A 20,352-nucleotide genomic window follows, 5' to 3' on the forward strand; every position below is an offset into this window, starting at 1 on the left:
TCCAGTCATTACCCACGCCTCACCAGCATGGAGTCATACTTCATCTTCTTTTTTTACGAATGACAGGGGGGGGGGGACCGATGTGGACTGGGAGAACCTTGGAGAGAGCTTGTTCCATGGTAAGAAAGAATGATGGGGAGAGAGCTGATCTTGAAGTCCTAGCCTGAGCAGGATGGGATTATGATCTGAGTTAAGCTCTTAAGAAGCAATTTATTATGTAGGTTCAATTTGCTCTTGCGGTTGATCAATGGGTAGAGCTGTGCTATTACTTTGGAAGATTTGGAGCCAATGAGATTGATGAGCTTGTTAAAAAGGAGTTTCTTATCCATTAATACCCCAAGATATTTGGTCTCTGATTGCCATGGGATCTTTTGGCCAGAGAGCAGGATGTCTTCTTTATTGCAGACCTTTCTTCTTGAAAACAGCATGGCTGAGCTTTTGAGGGGGTTCACTTGAATCCTCCAGTTAGTGAACCAGTTTGCTAGCTCGTTTTTTCAATATATTGCAAGTAAAAGAAAAAATGTGTATGGTAGAATGATTTTAAAGAATGACGATGGTAGGGAGGTAACCAACTCAGCTGATATAGTTGATTTACTGAGTGAGCATTTTGCAAGAATATATCTTCCAGGTGGTGACATTGCAGAAATGAATGAACCAATAGATTATACGGGAATTGTGGTGAATGAAGTGGAGATGAGTAGTCTATTGCATAACCTCAATGTCAATACATCTGTGGGATTGGATGGTATACCAGCTCGTGTTGTACGTGAAGCGGCTAAAGAATTGTCAGTACCCTTGACCATTTTGTTTAATTTGAGTCTCCGGTCTGGGTTAGTCCCGAGGGGGGTGGAAAGAGGGGAAAATAGTTTCACTACATAAAGGTGGTTCCAAGACTGATGTTGTAAATTACCGACCGATTAGCATATCAGGCATCGTTGTCAAAGTCTTGGAGAAATTAGTCAAGAGAAGAATACAGGACTGGATAGATGAAAATGGGATACTGTATGGGGGACAACATGGTTTTGTGAAGGGTAGATCATGCCTCAGTAACTTGCTCACGTTTTATAACACAGCGACGGCTGAACTGGATAATGGGCTTACAGTGATTCTACTGGACCTTGCCAAGGCCTTTGACAGGATACCACATCTGCTTTCCTGTCTTGGCAAAGTAACAGAAAAGGTCATCCTATCAAGACTACAATCAGCATTGGACAAACAGAAAATAATCCCAAATGAGCAGTTTGGGTTTCGCAAAGCTCACAACACAGTACAATAAATTCACCGACTAACAGAACATATCACCCATGGTTTTAACTGGCACCTTCACACTGCAGCTGTATTTTTAGATGTTGCCAAGGCCTTTGATAAGGTCTGGCATCAAGGCCTTATCTTCAAACTAATTGAAAACAATATCCCATCCTAGTGAAACTCATATATTAGTGAAAGATGCATGCAAGTAAAACTCAACCGAATTGTGTCATCAAGGTGCAAAATTCTGCCGGGAGTACCTCAGGGTTCTCTTCTGGCCCCAATACTTTTCACAACTTACACAGCAGATATTCCTCTCAATTCAAGAACAACTACTTCGGCTTTTTATGCCGACGACACCACTATTCTAGCAAGATCGCTCAGCCCTCGCCTAGCAATCACCAGACTCCAAGGAAGTATCAGTGAGCTAGTAAACTGGTTCACTAACTGGAGGAGTCAAGTGAACCCCCTCAAAAGCTCAGCCATGCTGTTTTCAAGAAGAAAGGTCTGCAATAAAGAAGACATCCTGCTCTCTGGCCAAAAGATCCCATGGCAATCAGAGACCAAATATTTTGGGGTATTAATGGATAAGAAACTCCTTTTTAACAAGCTCATCAATCTCATTGGCTCCAAATCTTCCAAAGTAATAGCACAGCTCTACCCATTGATCAACCGCAAGAGCAAATTGAACCTACATAATAAATTGCTTCTTTACCAGATGGTAATATGTCCAGTCATTACCTATACCTCACCAGCATCAAGTCGCACTTCAAGATCAAACATTTCGAAATTGCAGAGAATCCAAAACAAATGCCTTAGGATGATCCTGGATGCACCGTGGTTCATCAGAAATTCACAGATTCACCGAGAAACCGGCATTCCATACATCTCCTCCTTTCTTCGTGATCTTGCAGAAAAATTCTTCGTGAAATCAAGTTCACATTCAAACTCACTGATCATACAAGCTGTCAATTACAATGAGACTGATTACTACAAACACAAAAGACCGAAGGCTATTCTTCTCTCAACTGATCATAGCTAACAAAACTGCCTCCAGAGGCGAGCTTAATTGCTCACAAATCTCCCATTCCCAAACAACTCTCATTACAGATAAAGGGGAATATGAAAAACACTAGTGCTTCATCCATACTGTCAGTAATGTTAATGGTTAAAAATGTATGTTTTCGTGATGATGACCTTGATAGAGAGGTTGAAACATTATTTCATAATTATAAGTAAAGTAATTTCTCCAACGTGTGTTTTTGTATCCATAAATTCTTCGCAATGAATGCTGACCACTATGTAGCCTTAAAAGAAAGTTCATTATTGTCTGCTGTATTTGTATTTATCATTATTATGCAACACCTCCAGGGAGTTCAAAGACTCATCAAGGGAGGGCACCCACTCTACAACTCTCTATCTCCACCACTCCACCAACCACAACTACCTTCTTCATCCACACTAATGCCATTCACCACTAGTATTTTCATAGACAACCACAAACATCCATGCCCATGGTGGGATTCGAACCCATAGCCCTTTGGGGCAAATACGCTAACCACTTGGTCAACCAGGCCAGTAAAATAATTAATGCCAGCAGCACCCAGGGTTCCCTGGTGGTACACCCTTCCCAAGTACTAACTGGGTTCAGGTTTGCTTAACTTCAGTGATTGAACAAGAATTGGTGCTTTCAAACCGATTTTTTTTTTCTTCTTCTTCTCTCACTTGGGTTTAAGACACTATGTTTTCCCTGTAAGCAATGCATAGTAAATTATATTTACATACCATATATATCATACTTATTATATATATTTAACAAACTATATACTCTACAAAATTAATTATATATACCATCTGTACAGCAAAATAACATTGATATACAATAATATACAGAATTTCTTCTATTATGTTACAATATCTGTTATAGCCATATACATGGCTTTCACGTATATGACATAAAATTCTGGTGTCTTAGTTTTTCTTATATTTTTTTTATTTTTTTCTGTTAAATATGAAGCACTGAGTTCACTGTTTCCATTGAGGTAGGAGAGCAATCTTTTTTCCTGTGGTGGGCTATCTCTTCCACATGATTCAGGCGCTTTTTCTTCTGATGGAAGTGGGGAGCTAGGAGTTTTTCTTCTGATTTGCCTTATTTCCACATGGGAGTGATGATGGTGTCGTTCTGTTGTTGGTTGGATGGATTGTTTATTTGATGTAAGGTTGGAGGTTAAGTGTGTCCATTCCTCTGAAGTCATTCTTCTAGTTTGGATTGAACTGGATGTAGTGATGTAGTTTCAATATGGTTCCGGGACTGTCTTCTCTTCCATACTCATGATTGCACCTTGAGCCCAAATTATATACATTGTTAGGATCATAACTATTGTTTGCACCCTGTTTATATGTTTTCCTTTTAGCCAGAATATTATTTCCTCGTTGATTAGTTGGATTTCAGTAAGCCATCTTTACGGCTTTCCAAGTTACTTATGCTTGTTTGCAATATATCATTAGGTGGTATAGTGTTTCCAGTTCCAGGCAAAACTGACATGTTGCATGTCCTTCGAGAGGTATACGTTTAGCCACTATCCACATTTTGGTTGGTAGCCATGGTGGACTTTAAAGAAGGTTTTATATCTCAGATTTATTGGTAGCTTGAAGACAATGTTTAGTATAGGACTGAGTGTAATTTGTCCTCTTCTTAATTCTCTGTGTTGTGGTATGAGAAAGGTTGTTCTACTTAGTTTGTAGTTGCTTTTGTTTTTTGACTTATTAAAGTTTCAGTGCTGATGTGCTCTGTCACAAATACTTATCCCTCTGCCATCTCTGTAAACATCCTGGGAACTCTTCCATGAATCTCTGACATTGTACTGATGATTTTCTGTGGAAGGCATTTCTATAGGAATGTTATTGCATATCTGGGGTATGACTTAGTGTTTGCTGTTTCTGCAGTCTTCGCTCTGTTGATAATTGTTTTTAAGTGGATATTGAGTAGACCTAGGCCTCTGGCTTCTAATCCATGAAAGAGTGTTGTTCTCCTCATCAGTTCGTACCAAGAGTCCCAGATGTAGGTGGCGCACAGCCTGTGGATTTGTCTGCCCATTGCCCATGGTATGGGATGTTGCTTACTTTGTACCAAAGGCGAGAGGATAAATATGTATTTTTATAAATATATATTTTTATCCCCTTAATTTAATTTAGGATAAATATGTTTTGCATATTCTTACTTTTCCTCTTACAGATAGTTGTCCTGGGTGCATGGTATTTATTTTCCTTGCAACAGCTGCATGGAGTTCTTTCCACTGCTCTTCATATGTTTTTGGGCCACTTATTTTAACTCTCAGAAGAACCAGTAAGTATTTCTGAATTCTTATGCCTTGAGGAATCTCAGGGTTCTTTTTCCATTTCCCTATTAACATGCAGTGAGATTTATTCAGATTTACTTTCAGGGCAGAAGCTCTTGCAAAAGCCTCTAGTAATTGCATTAACTCTTCTATTGATATTTCTGTCTCTAGTGTTAATGTGATGTCAGCATATGCCAAGATTTTTGCTTGGCTCTACCTTTGATTTCTTTGTTTAAGTTGATCGCTCTAATGGTTCTAGTGCAAGGATGAAAAGGGCCATAGAGAGGAGGTCTCCTTGTCTCACTGAACATTTCACTTTTAAAAGATACAGATAGCTTCCTGTTCACGATTACTCAATTTTCTGCATTCTCATAGAAAGTTTGCAGCCAGTTCCTAAATTTTGGGCCAAATCCCATTTCCTCAACAACTTTGAATATATATATATATATGGCTTATGGTGTCAAATGCCTTTTCTATATCCAAGCCTAGTAAGACACAGGGTTTGTTGGTCAGAGTATAGTACTCATATACTGATCTTAAATGAGTAATTGTGTCTGCTATGTTTCTTCCCTTAATTGCACAAGTCTGTGTGGACGATATTAATTTCTGTAGATATTTCTGTGTTTTATTGGACAGGAGTTTTGAGATGATCTTGTAGTCATCAGTGTTTAAAAGAGTTATCCTTCTCCATTGCTTAATGTCGTTTAATTTATTTGTGTCTGAAGTTTTTGGGATAAGTGTGATGTACTCTGTGCTGATCTGGCTGCTGTGTTCTACATTCTAGAAAAGTATTCTTAGCACTAGCTAGGCTATTACTCTACTGTATACATTAATTTTATGTGATAATTTGTACACTATATTATTTTGCTATAAACAAAGAGTAAAATTAGTTAAATATAGCAAAAAAGATTCATACATTTTAAAATTCTGGCATATTAATTGTTTGCATATCCTTATGGTGTTCATATACTGATTATCAACTTATGATGAGATAATTGAAATGGAACCCCATTATAAGTAGAATTCCGACTGTATACACAAATACATAAAACTTGAAATCAGATAGAAAATCTCAAATGTGATTTTCTATCGTTAATAACAGATCAGAAACAGTAATTTTACAAATAAATCTACTGAAAAAATTGAAACCGACATGCCACATATATCAAAAACTTTGTTGATATATGTGGCAGGCAGGCTTAAATGTGCAAGCTGCCATCATATGGTCTGTCAGCTTTCTCTCTGGAGAATATGGCTTTGTGAAGGGTAGATCATGCCTCAGGGAATTTAAAGTAAGGGGTGACCTGCAGGCACATGAACGGTATAAAGTACAGGCCAGAAGGGTAACGAGTGTGGTAAAAACAGCAAAAGCCGATTATGAAAGGAAACTAGCTATGCAAGCAAAAGAGAATCCCAAACAGTTCTTTCAATATGCTGCAAGCAAGAAAAAAACTGTACATGGCAAAATGATTTTAAGGAATGACAATGGTAAAGAGTTCACTGAACCAGTCGATATAGTGGAGTTACTGAGCGCGCACTTTGCAAAAGTATATCATCCAGGTGGTGACGTTGAAAAAATGAAGGAACCATTAGTTTATATGGGAATTGTGATGAATGAAGTGGAGGTGAATAGTCTATTACAGAACCTTAATGTGAATACATCTGTGGGATTGGATGGTATACCGGCACGGGTCTTGCATGAAGCGGCTAATGAATTATCAGTGCCCTTGACCATGTTGTTTAATCTGAGTCTCAGGTCTGGCTTAGTCCCGAAGGCGTGGAAAGAGGGGAAAATAGTTTCACTGCATAAAGGAGGATCCAAGACTATGGTTGCAAATTACCGACCGATCAGCATATCAGGAGTCGTTGTCAAGGTCTTGGAGAAAGTAGTCAAGGGAAAAATACAGGAATGGATTGATGAAAATGAGATACTGTACAGAGGACAGCATAGCTTTGTGAAGGGTAGATCATGCCTCAGTAACTTGCTCAAGTTTTATAACAAGGTGACGGCTGAACTGGATAAGGGAAATGGGTTTACAGTGATACTGCTGGTCCTGGTAAAGGCGTTTGACGGGATACCACATGGAATTCTAATCCGTAAACTACAACATATGGGAATGGATATAGGGTCGGTGAGATGGATAGCTGGGTAGTTGATTGAGAGATATCAAAGAGTAGTTTATTCAGGAGTAGAGTCCAAAAAACGGCCTGTGACTAGTGGTGTGCCACAGGGTTCTGTTCTTGGACCACTGCTGTTTAATCTGTTCATTAACGATATAGGGAAGGGTCTAAGTGGGACAGTTCATTTGTTCGCTGATGATGCAAAGTTGGGTAGGGCGATAGTGAATGCAGAAGATGTCAAAGTCTTGCAAGATGACTTAGATAGATTGGAGTTCTGGACTAAGGAGAATGGATGTCAATTTAATGTGACAAAATGTAAGGTTATGCATTTCGGAGTGAAAAGATTAGCAGCAGTATACCACATTGGTGGAACTGTACTCCAAGAGATTGATGAGGCCAGGGACTTGGGAGTGTTGGTGGATAGGGAGATGAAGTTTAGGTGGCACATTGCGAAAGTAGCTAAATCAGCTCATCAACTCACTTGGTTGTTGAAAAATACCTTGACGAGCAGAGAAAAACAAGTTATTGTACCTCTGTACCGAGCCCTGATAAGACCTCATCTCGACTACTGTGCCCAGATTTGGTCACCTCGGTTCCTTCTCGATGGGGAGGAGGTTGAGAGGATCCAGAGGCGAGTGACTAAGATGATAGCAGGTCTATGGAATGAACCATATGAGAACAGGTTGAAGATTTGTGGGTTGCAGAAACTAGTTGATAGGCGGAAAAGGGGAGACATGATTGAGACATTCAAATTGCTAAAAGGATTCTATAGGATTAATTCAGATGATATTTTTGAGATCAGGACTGGTGGTGGGAGAACTAGGGGACAACCATTGAAGCTGGGCAAGAGCGTGGTTAGCAAGGGTGTTAGAGCTGGGTTCTTTACTTTTAGAGTGGTAAATGAGTGGAATAAGCTGCCAGAGTCTGTTGTGGGTGCTATGACAGTGAGCGAGTTCAAGGCAAGGTATGATAGATACTGTGAGAATGTTGAACAGCTGCGTGAACATGATGTTTAGGGCCTCCCTCGTTGAGTCTAAGGACTCCTGGAGTAGCCCGTGGTAATAATAATAATAATAATAATAATAATAATACAGGTCTTAGGTGTGAATTATTCATGGTAGTGCATCATAGGACAAAATAAATGCATTCTTTATTATTTTTAAATATTTCACTGGCTTTTGCCAGCAGCCATCCTCACACTTCAAAGATTTACAGAACAGAGCACTTACTCAGTGCTTTCTAGATCTGGATAAAAAGGAAGTTAATCAGAGAAATTATGCTAGCCGAAGTCAGTGGACTCATCATGGGAGACCATTTAGCTAGCAACATTGTCTATGATATTCAACCTTTTCAATCATATTCAATCATTTGCATTCCCCACATTCACAATACACTTCAGCAATATGTTCTACTCACTAGCTACTCTCCATCTAAAAAATCTACTCCTCTTCACACCCTTCTTCATCACATCTTTACCCAACTTCCAGAGATGGCCTCTCATTCTTCCCATCTTATCCTCTACTCATTTTATAATTCCTTTTGTATTAATCTGGTAAAATCCGTTAACTAACTTGCTGCCCTATCACATTTCCTGTTTTCCTTATATCCATTAAACTCTTCAATCTGCATTCCCTCAACTGCTGTGCATAACGAATACTGCAGAGTCCTGTATTACTTTGATCATTAATCTTTAGATCCTTTTCATCGCTTTCATTGTAATGTGGAAACATTACAATGAAAGTGATATGTTTCTTCTTACTGATTTTAAACAAAACTAGTTTTGTTTAAAATCAGTAAGAAGAAAAGTTTTGCAACTCTCTCCAAAGAATTCATATCAACTTAAAATCAATAAAATGCACTCTAATTTTATTTATTATATTGATTTCAGTTATAAAAAGTAATACTACTATTAGAGAAATTACATAGGTAGTATTAAATATTTTTTGTATCCCATTTAAGTAGATACATAAATGATTTAATACATACTATATTTGCAATTCTACTTAATTTCCTGTAATCTGTTTCATTAACTGATCTTTTGTAGTTCACATATGGAGATTTAAAAAGGGTTATCCCAGTGCAACTCAAGTTCTTGAATTAACTCGTAGTGATCCAGATCTTCTGCAGCTTCACAGAGAGCGTGTTGACTTACTTCGTTCTCGGCAAAATCAGTATATGCTGTCTTTTAGTTTTTGGGGACATCCTGAACCTAGGAAAGGAGAAAATATGTATGAAATGCGATCTTATATATTAAAAGTATGTAAATATATACATATCCGTGTCTTTGAATAGTGTTGTATGTTTGTTATCTGTGTAATTAAATTGTTTACTCGCTATTTTACTTTTTTGTGAAATCAAAATATTTATTTTTTGAAAACAGATTTTGTCTAGTAGTGTGCAGCTTTTATTATTATTATTATTATTATTATTACGTGCCACCTACCGGGAATCCAAGGGACTCATCGAGGGAGGGCACCTACTCTACAACTCTGTCTCTGCCAACTACAACGAACCACAAATACCATCATCATCTATACCAACGCCATCTACCGCCCACTACTACTATTAGTATTTTCACAATCACAAACATCGATGCCCACAGCGGGACTCAAACCGCAGCCTTTTGGCTAGAGAGCAGATATGCTAACCACTCAGCCAACCATTATTGCATAATAAATCAAAAGTTGGATTAACAATGTGTATAATTTTCTTGAATCTAATACAAAAACATCAGTATTTATCACAGTATCATAATAAATAAAACTGTGAGAACTTTAAAGTATGTGAAAAGGATTACTTCTTGGCTTGGTTAGCTAAAAAAGTCTATGCTTATTATAAAAAAAAGTATATTTTGTATGAATCAGCAGCCATGCAAATTATTATTATTATGTGATGCCTACAAGGAGTCCAAAGATTCATTGAGGAAGGGCACCTACTCTACAGCTGCATCTCCACCACTTAATCCTCCAATACGGTGAATTGCTACTATCATAAACTACACCAGTGCCATCTACTGCCCACCACCACTAGTATTTTTTATCTGTAAATTGCGTGTATACTGAAGGCTGATTTGTCTGTATGCAGGATGAAAAACCTGAGTTTCTGGGAGAAAAAAACCCTGCTACCTCCATATGAGATCAGCTAACTTGCCTTCAATTGAAAAAATCCATATAAAGATTCTTCTCATCACGGCGAGAATCAAACTTAGGCCTTTTCCAATCAAAGGGCACAACATTCCATCCTTCTTCCAATTACACTACTGAGGCACTGTGAAACTGAAACAGCAATTAATCATTACCATCATCAAATTCCCGATATGCGTCTTCATGCATGCACAGGATTTTATACTAGTACTATATGAAATGCTTATACGATTACTAAACTTACTATCAAGATCTTTCCTCCAAGTAATCTGTTACATGTGTGAGGAGAATGAGACTAGTGTGAGAGAGCAAGGAAGAAAAGAAAAGAAGACAAGAGAATAGGAGAGACAAGGGAAGGAAGGAAAGTGAGAGAGATTCAGTGATGCCAGTTAGAGAAGAATGAATCAATCATTTTAACATACCATGTATGGGGATTCGATGACTCAAAGTGTGCAGAGCAGATTGCCATAGGAATGCTTGTTAGGGAATCAGTAGACAGTGTGGCAATGGCAATGAAGTGATGTGAAAATGTAGAGGTGTGTAGAGGGAAGATAGTGAGTGTGTTGCCTCGGTATGATAATGGGGAGTGCAGAAGAAGAGTAATGATAATGAATGAGATGATAGTGAGAATGTGTAGAAAGACAGGTTTGAAATATTTGGATGAATGGAGTGCATTTGAGGATAGAAGAGAGCTATATGCAAGAGATGGATTGCATTTGAATGCAAAAGGACATAGGCATTTGGAGAGACTGGTGTTTTCTGGACAGGTGAATGTGTTGCAGCAGAGAAACTAGAACTGCAAGGACTAGCAGAGATGGCCTCATGCAGGGATGTTGGCCTGAGAAATGAGAGTGTACACTGTATTGCAGAGCCAGGTAGAGTATGTTGTGGGAAGTAATAATGGCAATAAGAAAACTGACAGTGCATTGGTTTTTCTGTGTATAAATACAATTGTTAGGAATAAATGGGGTGAGTTATTGGCATTGATTGACTCAGCCTCTGTTATTGATTGTTGGTATCAGTGAAACTTGGTTAACCGAGGAGGATGCTTTAATAGAGATAGAAATTGAAGGATATATAGCACATTTTTGCAGGTTAGGGAAGATAAACTGTGCTATGAAGGTTTTCTACCACTATATGGTAAAATAGATGACAGATATTTCATGAGGCGACATTCATTGCCTGCTGAAATAGTGCCATATGGCTTATTGGAAGCCAGAAGTGGCATACGCCATGTTTGGTTTCTGGAGAAGGGATTCAGGTCCCTTCAAGGTCATGGCAAACATACTTAGAGACCTATAAACTCCTTCATTTTGAGGATACATAAGTTAAATTGGTAATGCTGCAGGGTAGCCACCAGCTAGCATATGGGCCCGAACCTGTCAGTAATGAGTCAGGAGGCTTCCTGATCCATCCATTTATTCATTGGACATCATCAGATACTGTGACAGTCAGTCAGCTGCTTGGTGATGTTCCACCACCTTGCCAGTAATTCCTGTTGTATGCTTTTCTGGAGGCTTCAACTCTCTGAAGATCAGGCACTCCAGACATACCATCCATCTCATTGATGGTCTATCTGTTCCTCTTTTTCCAGGAACTTTATTTTCTGTTATTACCTTCCACGTTTTAAGATTATTGTTATTACCTTCTATGTTATATGTATTACCTTGTATGTTTTGAATAGTCCTCCTTCCAACCTTTCAATTGTGTCCAAAGTATTTCAACTTTCTTATGTCTATATCCTTAAAGTTCTACTGATCCTTTCTAGCATTCATCCGTTTGTCCACTTTTCAGTATGTGATATCCTCAACAGCCTTTTGTAACACTGACATCAAAAGTAGCTATTCTTTTCTTATCAGACTTCTTTAGGTCCCAAGTCTCACATCCATAATCACTGTTGGAAAAACAGCTACACTGCATCCAGAATCATCAATTTTGTTCTTGTGGAGATCCATCCTCCAGATTTCAGACATATCTCTGACTGTTGTTTTAGTCATTCCTAATCTTTATTCCAATGTCTTCTGAACACCAGTTCTTCATGTTAATAATGGATCCCAGGTACTCAAACTTGCTGACTTCCTGAACTTTTTCTCCCTTAAGATACACTTGTTTTGCAGGAGCTTCCCTGTCTGTCTGTATTTCCTTTGAGAACCATAATCTTTGTCTTTGCTAGGATTGAACTGAAGTCCTCTGTTCTTACTGATCTCATTAACTTTGTCAAGAATTTGTCCTAGTTCTTCCTTATGACAAAGAAATACTCAACATACCTCAGATTACTGATCGATTCACCACCTGTCCTGATTCCTGATTTAAGCTCAGTTCTATATGCATGATATCCTCATCAGGTGAGGAGAAGTAGGCATCCTTTCCCAACTCTCTTACCAATCTGAAGCCAATTTGTTAATCCAACATCTGTTCTTACCATGACATGATTTCCTGCTCATTGTGCAAGTTAGCTATCAACCTGATAATGTGTTGAGGACAAACTATTATTCTCATTACTTCTCACAGTTTCACATGCTAAACATGGTCAAAAACTTTGGAGTAGTTTATGAAACACATTGCCATATGTGTGTGTTTAGTCCTCCACCTTATGGTTGAATAGCAGTATGCTATTTTACCAGGGAATAATTATGAAACAAGGTGGTTTTCCATTGCCTTCCTTGCCCTAAGTATTTATGACTATGGATATGTGTTCATGAGGTCGGTTTGACTGTTTTTATGGTTGAAAAACCCGGGTTCCTGGGGGGGGGAGGAACCCTCTGCCTCCATGTGAGACTGGCTAACTCACCTTTAGTCGAAAAGACCTTAAAGATGCCTTGTGTCATGGACGGGAATCAAAGCCAGGCCTTTCCTACCAAAGGACTATGTCTATATCAACTGAGCTACATTGGTATAGACGTAGGCTACACATTGCCATAATTCTAAATTCTTAATAGTTTTCAGTGATCAGTCTAAGTCAAAGGATCTGATCTCTGGTACCATTACCTTTCCTAAAACCTGCTTGTTCCTCATGCATCTCTGCCTCAACTTTAGTCTTAATTCTATTTAGAATGATCTTTAATAAAATCTCTTGAGAGATTAAACTAATAGTTCTTGCAATCTTTCATACATCCCTTCTTGTGTATTTGTATGAAAACCGACTTCTTTCTTCAAGAGACAATACTTCCATCTTAATTTTAAATACCAATCTTTTCAGCCTAGTTTTAGACTTATCTAGGCAATAAAAATACTTATTCTTGACCCCAAGTTTGGGTCACTTACTCAAAAGCAATAACCATCCAAGGTAAACCGGCAATAAACAGATGGTTTTCAACATACTTGGACATTCCCTCACTCCCACAGAAACTTCAGTTCTCACGAAATGACATGATTATGCTATAGTGCTTAAAAAAGTTATGCTATAGTGCATATAGTGCTATATCTGGATTTCCTGCATAACATTAAAGATTAAAAGAGAGAAAATTAAACACCTTCCCAAGTGATGACACAATTAAACTCTGATTAGAAGTGTCCTCAGTACTTGCAGAGCTAAACTCTCCCCCAAACTTATCTGTTGCTGAAATCAAGACCCTAAAATTCTTAAGAAATAATAACCATCTTACCAGAATGAAAGTAGACACAGGTCAAGTTGTTATGATAATGGACACCATCGAGTACAAAAAAAAATTTCTCTTCTGTTACAAGATCACATCTTGTAACAGAAGAGAAATTTACCAGGAGATTATCCACAACCCTACCAATAGCTAAATTAACAAACTTAATTCCTTACTCAACAAAGTGATCACTTTTGGGATGAAGACACTGTCAATAAATTGAAGACTCGTTTTGGTAAAAATATATAAGGAAAGAATTTCACTCATACCCATAGTCAACCACATAGACTCCCCTACTTATTGCTCAGCTTAACTAAATTCCTAACTCATCTTTTAATCTCCCATACTTGGCTACGCGCACAAGCCTCTGTGAAGAATTCATCAGATTTGACAAAATTAAAAAATCTAAACCTTCAGATCTTTTGGTTAGTTTGATATCCAGTCCTTATTTACTAGTGTACCTCTGGCTGACACTCTCCAACTGTTATAGAGGAGTTCCCTCCAGACATAGTTCAACTGTGCAGTTTTACTATGCGCTCAGGCTGTTTCATCTGCAGGAACCAATTTTACAAACAGATCGAAGGAACTGCTGTGGAAAAATGTCAGATTCCTCCACTTTCTGTTACAAATGTTAATTCAGTAACTACCAAGCACCTCTTTACTATACTGTATAACTGTAAACACACTGAACCTGTTTCTCCTTTTTCTTTTTTGTTCCATCTACCTCTCTCTTTTGGAACAGCCTTCTGCAAGAAATATTTCCAAACAACTACAACACACAACTCTTCAAAAAAAAAAAAATGTCAGTAAACTTCTGCATCCCAAACATAGCACTGATGTGCTTATAGGTCCTGTGACCTCTCGTGATTACAGAAGAAATAATGTTGGTTCTGAGAATGGGATCAATATTTAAAAAAAAAAAAATAATAATAATAATAAAAATTACTGTGAAGTGTTAAGACTCATGATAAGAGATGTTCTTTCCTAATATCCTCGTTTTTAATATGATTATTTTTAATTTGGTTTAAGCCAACAAGAATTACAATTTGGTCGGCTAAATCCCAAATTGCCAGCCCAGAACTTGACATTGTCAGCATCCAGGAATGCGTTAGCAGAGCTAATCTCAGGTGGTATGGTCATTTAAACAGAATGGGTGAGGAAAGATTGGCAAAACAAATGTTCTCTGCCAGGTTGGCAGGAAAATAACCTAGGGGAAGACCAAGATATAGGTGGATTGATACAGTAAAAAGTGCCTTAGAAGATAGAAATATAAGATCCAATAACGTTGGAGTCTTGACAGGTAACAGACTGATTTGGAGGAAAATTGTAGATTGGAAGTTAGTAATGATGTAAATTTTTCATGTAGTACTATCATATCCTGTACACCCCTTGAGGGTACATGGCAGGAATTTGATGATGATGATGATAAGAGATGAACTCTTAGGATGGAAAACCATAGTGGAAATAACACTAATGGCTTTGAGAGTAATATGGTGTGTGAAACAGATTTTTATAATAAGATATTTAGTGGGATGTTGCTGTGGACAAGAGAATATAGACAGTGATGAGCAGGAAATGTTTAGACAAATTAGTTTGGTAAATGCAAAGCAGGTGATCATTATGGGGAACTACTACTATAGCAATATAAACTTGGCAGAGGAGACAGCATGCAAACCGAATTTTTGGATTTCTTGAGGGACAGCTCTTGAGGTCTTAGGCAGCATGTGATGGCAGGAACACAAAGAACAAAAGTTTTGAATATAATCTTAGCATCAGAGGTCCTCATTGTGACCGAGATGTCTTACTTGCCCTTAGTTAGTGAAAGTGATCATGTAGTCCTGACTTGAAGGATGAATAGGCATGTAAAAGTATCAAGGAAGGAAGAACTTATATGGAATTTTAAGGCAAGTAGCTATCATGGACTTAGAATCCAGATCGCAACACAATGAATGAAGGAAGAGAGGTCAGTAGTGCAAGGTTGATACTTAAGAGAAAATTGTTGACAGCAGCAGTGGTGGGTTATATATTTTTGAGTGAAGAAGATAAAGCAATTTGGAGTGAAATGTCTGATTAGAGAAAATAAACAGGAATTTGAGATGAATAAGAGATTATGTAAGACCAATTAAGAGAGAGAGGGGTTGAGAAAAGTTAAATGAGGAAAGTCTCAGGATAGGAAAGTTACTAGTAGTGTCAGTAGAGAAAATTATAATATGAAAGAAGACTAGCATTGCAATTTAAGGAAAATGCCAAGGAGTTGTTTCACTACTTGGCAAGTCGGAGGAAAAGTAATGATGGCGCATTCCCTTGCTGGACAGAGATGGGACTCAGAAGACCAAGGTAGATTACATAGTTTGGCTATTTAATGATCACTTTATTAGATGCTTCATCCAGATAAAGAAGTCTTTATTCCTAGAGAGATAAAGATGAGGTGAAGCATTAGAAATAAAAGAAAAGGATGTATTCTCTGAATAGTTCAGTAAATTAGATGACAGTATGGCAGTGGGAATAGATTGAATTTTACCACCTGTTTTAAGGGAATATGCTGTGGAACTTACTCTGTCATTAACTTATCTGTTTAATGGAGGTGTCATGTAATAATAATAATAATGAAAATCTTGCATCTGTACAAATTCTAGAAAGTAGAAAGAGGGTAAGATAATGCCACTGCACATGTGGCAATAGAATGGGGTATCACATTATACAAACAGACCTATAGGCCTGTTTGTATTTCTTTTGTAGTCAATTAAGATTTTGGAGAAATTGTAAGAACTGTATACTGAATTGGCCAGATGAGGATGATATTATTTATGCAAGCCAGCATGGATTTATTAAGGGCTGCTCTTGTTTTAGTAATCTAGTTACCTTTTACAATGCAGTAAAAGTGCAGTGGATGAGAGTAATGCATAAACTGTTATCATTTTGGATTTTGAAAAGGCATTTTACAGAGTGTCATATGGCAAGTGGGTTGTCAAGTTGCAACATATGGGTTTGGATATCTGGTTAATGGATTGGTTACTGACTTTCTGATAGATACCAGGGAGATGTATATGAGGGAGCAGTATCAGGGAGTAGAAATGCTATAAGCAGAGTTCCACAGGGTTCAGTACTGAGACCATTACTGTTTACTCTTTATATTTGTGATATTGTCATGGGACTAATGAGAGAGATTTAATTTTTTTACAGATAATGTGAAGCTTGGGAGGGTTATTAGTTGTTTTGGGTCATCAAGAGGATTTGAATAAGCTGAAAAAGTGGGTAGAATGAGGATATCAGTTTAGTGCAGCGGAATGTAAGGTTTTGAAATTTGCCATCCACAGATGAGATGCTTCAAACTCACTTGGTGAAGTTATACTGGAGTAAGCAAAGAAGCAAGAGATCTTGGGGTGATTGTAAACTTTAAGTTCAGAGGACATATTGCAAAGCCTTTGAAGGCATCAGATTATCACTGGGGATGACAAGGATCTATATCCGGAATTTTCAAAAGGAAGTTGTGAGTAAAAGGGTAAGAAGTAAATTTTTTTTATTGATAATTGAGATGGTGGGAGGATGAAATGCATTGCCTTTTGCAGGTGGGGAAAATGAAGAGAGTCACACAGTAGACCAGTGTTGGCCTCCTATGATGAGTTTTGCAACTCCATGAAAGTCAAGAAAATAATAATAATAATAATCTGTCTGACACCAGTATTTTTAGATTTATATTTCATTATTCTAAAGTAATGGGGTGCTTAAGGTCAAAGCTATATAACTGAGAGGAGACCTCCACATAGCCTTTTAAATTAAAGGAATGCGGAGAACCAACCAGGGCTTCTGACCTAATGTCCAATCCTTACCTTCTCGTGGTGCACCCTGTTGGGTATCTACCTGGATACTGAACAAACGAGGATGGGCTGGCAATTTGGGATTTAGCCGACTAAATTGTATTCTTATTGGTTAAACCAAAATACAAAATGATGGTATACAACATGACAAAATTTCATGCCGGCTGGGGCGTCGCCCAGTTAAACAAGGGCCCCTATTGTTTTTGACAGGGAACCAGGGTGAACAGTGAAAAGTCAGCTACTAGAACAAATCTGAAAGCACACCCCAACTCAACATCACCAGAGTTAAAGATCGGTACTATCAACATAAAAAGCCAGAATGGCAAAGAAATGGAGCTAGCTGAGGAATTAGATAAGTACCAGATTGCATAATAGGGGTGACTGAAACAAAAAAGACCAAAACTGGTGTGATCTTTCTGAGCAATAAATACAAAATGTTATATTCAGGAAATAACAATCAAGGAAAAGAAGGAGTAGCTATAGTATTCAACTCAACATACGAGGCTAATCTTCTTGAATGACAGGCAGTCTCAAGTAGAGTGATGTGGGCAAATATCAGAATGGGGAATTGGACAATGAGACTTATTTGTGCCTATGGTCCCACAGAGGGTTCTACTAAGGTAGAAGTGGAGGAATTTTTTGAGGCTTTAGAAAAAGCAACTGACACAATGAAAAAGGAAAAGTTGGTCCTTGTTGGGGATCTAAATAGCAAAGTAGGAAATGATTGTCATACATACAAAAATATTTTGGGAAAATTTGGAGAAAAGATCAAAGCTAATAATAATGGCAAATACCTGTTGGATTTCTGCTCAGGACATGGACTGGTTATTACTGACACCATGTTCCAACATAAAAATGTGCACAAATTCACATGGAGAGAAGAGGCAAGGAATAAGAAAAGTCTCATTGACTATGTTATTGTTGATAGTGATGTTTTCTCCCTAGTGCAGGACACCAGAGTTTACAGAGGATTTGATATTGGAAGTGATCACTATTTAGTCTTGAGCAGGATAAAATTGAATTTCATATTGAAAAGAATAACATGTAAGAAAGTTTTAAAGCGAATAAAAGTTGAGCAGCTCTCAGATGTAAACTGTAGACTAAAATACACAAACATGATTGAAGAAAAAATGAAAGAGTTTGAGAACAGGAACCAAACCTTGGAGATTCAGTGGCAAGCCTTGAAGAAAACCCTGATTGATTCAGCCAGAGAGGCATGTGGTGAGGTTGTCTGCAAGGATAGAAAAATCAGAACTCCCTGGTGGATACAGGAAATTAAAGAGGCAGTGAAGGAAAAGAAGAAAGCATATCAAAAGTTCCTGGTAAATAAGTCAGCTTTTGCTCTTAGAGAATACAGAGACATGTGTCAGAAAGCGAAACACTGTGTAAAACTAGCTAAACAAAAGTCATGGGAGGACTTTGGCAAGAATATAGAAAATAAATATCAAGAAGGTGGTAAGATTGTTGAAGAAGGTTGTTGAAGAAGCTTAGAAATGGAGGAAAGGTTGTTGAAGAAGCTTAGAAATGGAGAAAAGAGTGCTGATAAAAGGTGACATGAAAACAGGAGAAAAAGATATACTTGAAGTATGGAGTAATTACTTCGAAAAATTGCTAAATGAAACAGCAGTGGTAAAAAACACTCAACAAGCATACAGTCAGGAATACATATCCATACTTGAAGTAGAAAAAGCCATCAAAGGCTTGAAATGTGGAAAGGCAGCAGGTGATATTCGACCAGAAATGCTGAAGTATGGTGGTATAAAAGTCTTACAGTGGCTGCACTGCATAGTTCAGAAAGCCTGGACAGAGGGACGAATTCCCGATGATTGGAGTAGAGCTCTAATAGTACTCATATATAAAAAGGCAAATAAAACTGAATTTGAAAATTACAGAGGTATTTCCCTACTGAGTGTTCCTGGCAAGATCTATGCAAGTATACTTGAGAAACGGTTGAGAAGAATTGTGGAAGAAAAGCTTTGTGAAGAACAAGCTGGATTCAGGCCAAATAGAGGCTGCTGTCAGGATCAGATCTTCACTTTACGACAAATAGTTGAGAAAGCATGGGAATATATAACAAAGATCTGTATTTAAGTTGTTTAAGTTAAGGGATATTACATCCCATATAGTTTCTTAGCCGAATAAGAAACTCAAAGAGTTTCATGCCGAATATAGTAGAAACTATGTAAAGTTCGGCGATTCCAAGCGTAAGCAAATACCTGGATACTGCAGCACTGATCCCAAAGGGTAGTGCAAGCTGGGGCAACTCGTGGTAGAAGTGGAGCGAGCTCCGATCTGTATTTAAGTTTTGTCGAACTGGAAAAGGCATATGACAAGGTGCCAAGAGAGAAGCTATTCAATACGCTACAGTTATATGGTGTCAATGGGGCATTATATCAAGCAATACTTAGTCTTTATTTGAGTTGTAAGTCAGCAGTTAGAATTGAAGGAAGTACAGGAAGATGATATAATGTTAAATCTGGCATGAGACAAGGATGTACATTATGCCCTCTATTATTCATTATCTATATGGATCACATTATGAAGGAAAGTGGTATTAAACATGATATCAGAATTGGAGATGTTAATGTCAGCTCTTTGCTTTATGCAGATGATGTTATATTTCTAAATAAATCTGCTACAAGTTTGCAAGATTGCCTGACTAAATTGAATAACTGTTGTAATAGATATGGTATGAAGGTCATATAAAAAGACAAAGACAATGAAAATAGGTAGAATTGTTGAAAATGTCCACTGTGTTGTGAACGGGGAACCTGTGTAACAAGAAAAACATTTCAGCTACTTAGGCACGATTTTTACTGAAGATGGTAAATTAAATATGGAAATGGACAACAGAATCAACAAAGACCGGTATGGTAGGCAGTCAATTGAATAAATTCATATGGAATAAGAGAGAAATTAGTCGGAACACTAAATTAGCTGTATACAAGACAGTGTTCAAACCAGTTTTAACTTATGGATCTGACAGCTGAGTCAGAAGTAAGACACTTGACCAAAGACTAGATCCCACAGATATGAGAGTTCTGAGGAAGATTAGAGGTGTGACCAGATGGCATCATTGGCAATATCA

General features: G+C 37.8%; 1 protein-coding gene across 2 annotated transcripts in view; it reads left to right on the forward strand.

Moving 5' to 3' along the window:
* The window catches only part of LOC150107091 (protein NipSnap-like), a 444,486-nt gene that overhangs the window by 201,471 nt on the left and 222,663 nt on the right, over window positions 1-20,352 (forward strand). For both annotated transcript variants that reach the window (XM_090390992.1, XM_090390993.1), the window contains one exon: window positions 8,752-8,963. In XM_090390992.1, coding sequence (XP_090247118.1) covers window positions 8,752-8,963 — 212 coding nt within the window. The remainder of the gene's footprint in view (window positions 1-8,751; window positions 8,964-20,352) is intronic.

The sequence above is a fragment of the Typopeltis vanoorti genome, chromosome 4, assembly GCF_054136105.1.
Source record: "Typopeltis vanoorti isolate ZY-2024b chromosome 4, IOZ_Tvanoo_1.0, whole genome shotgun sequence".
Lineage (NCBI taxonomy): Eukaryota > Metazoa > Arthropoda > Arachnida > Uropygi > Thelyphonidae > Typopeltis > Typopeltis vanoorti.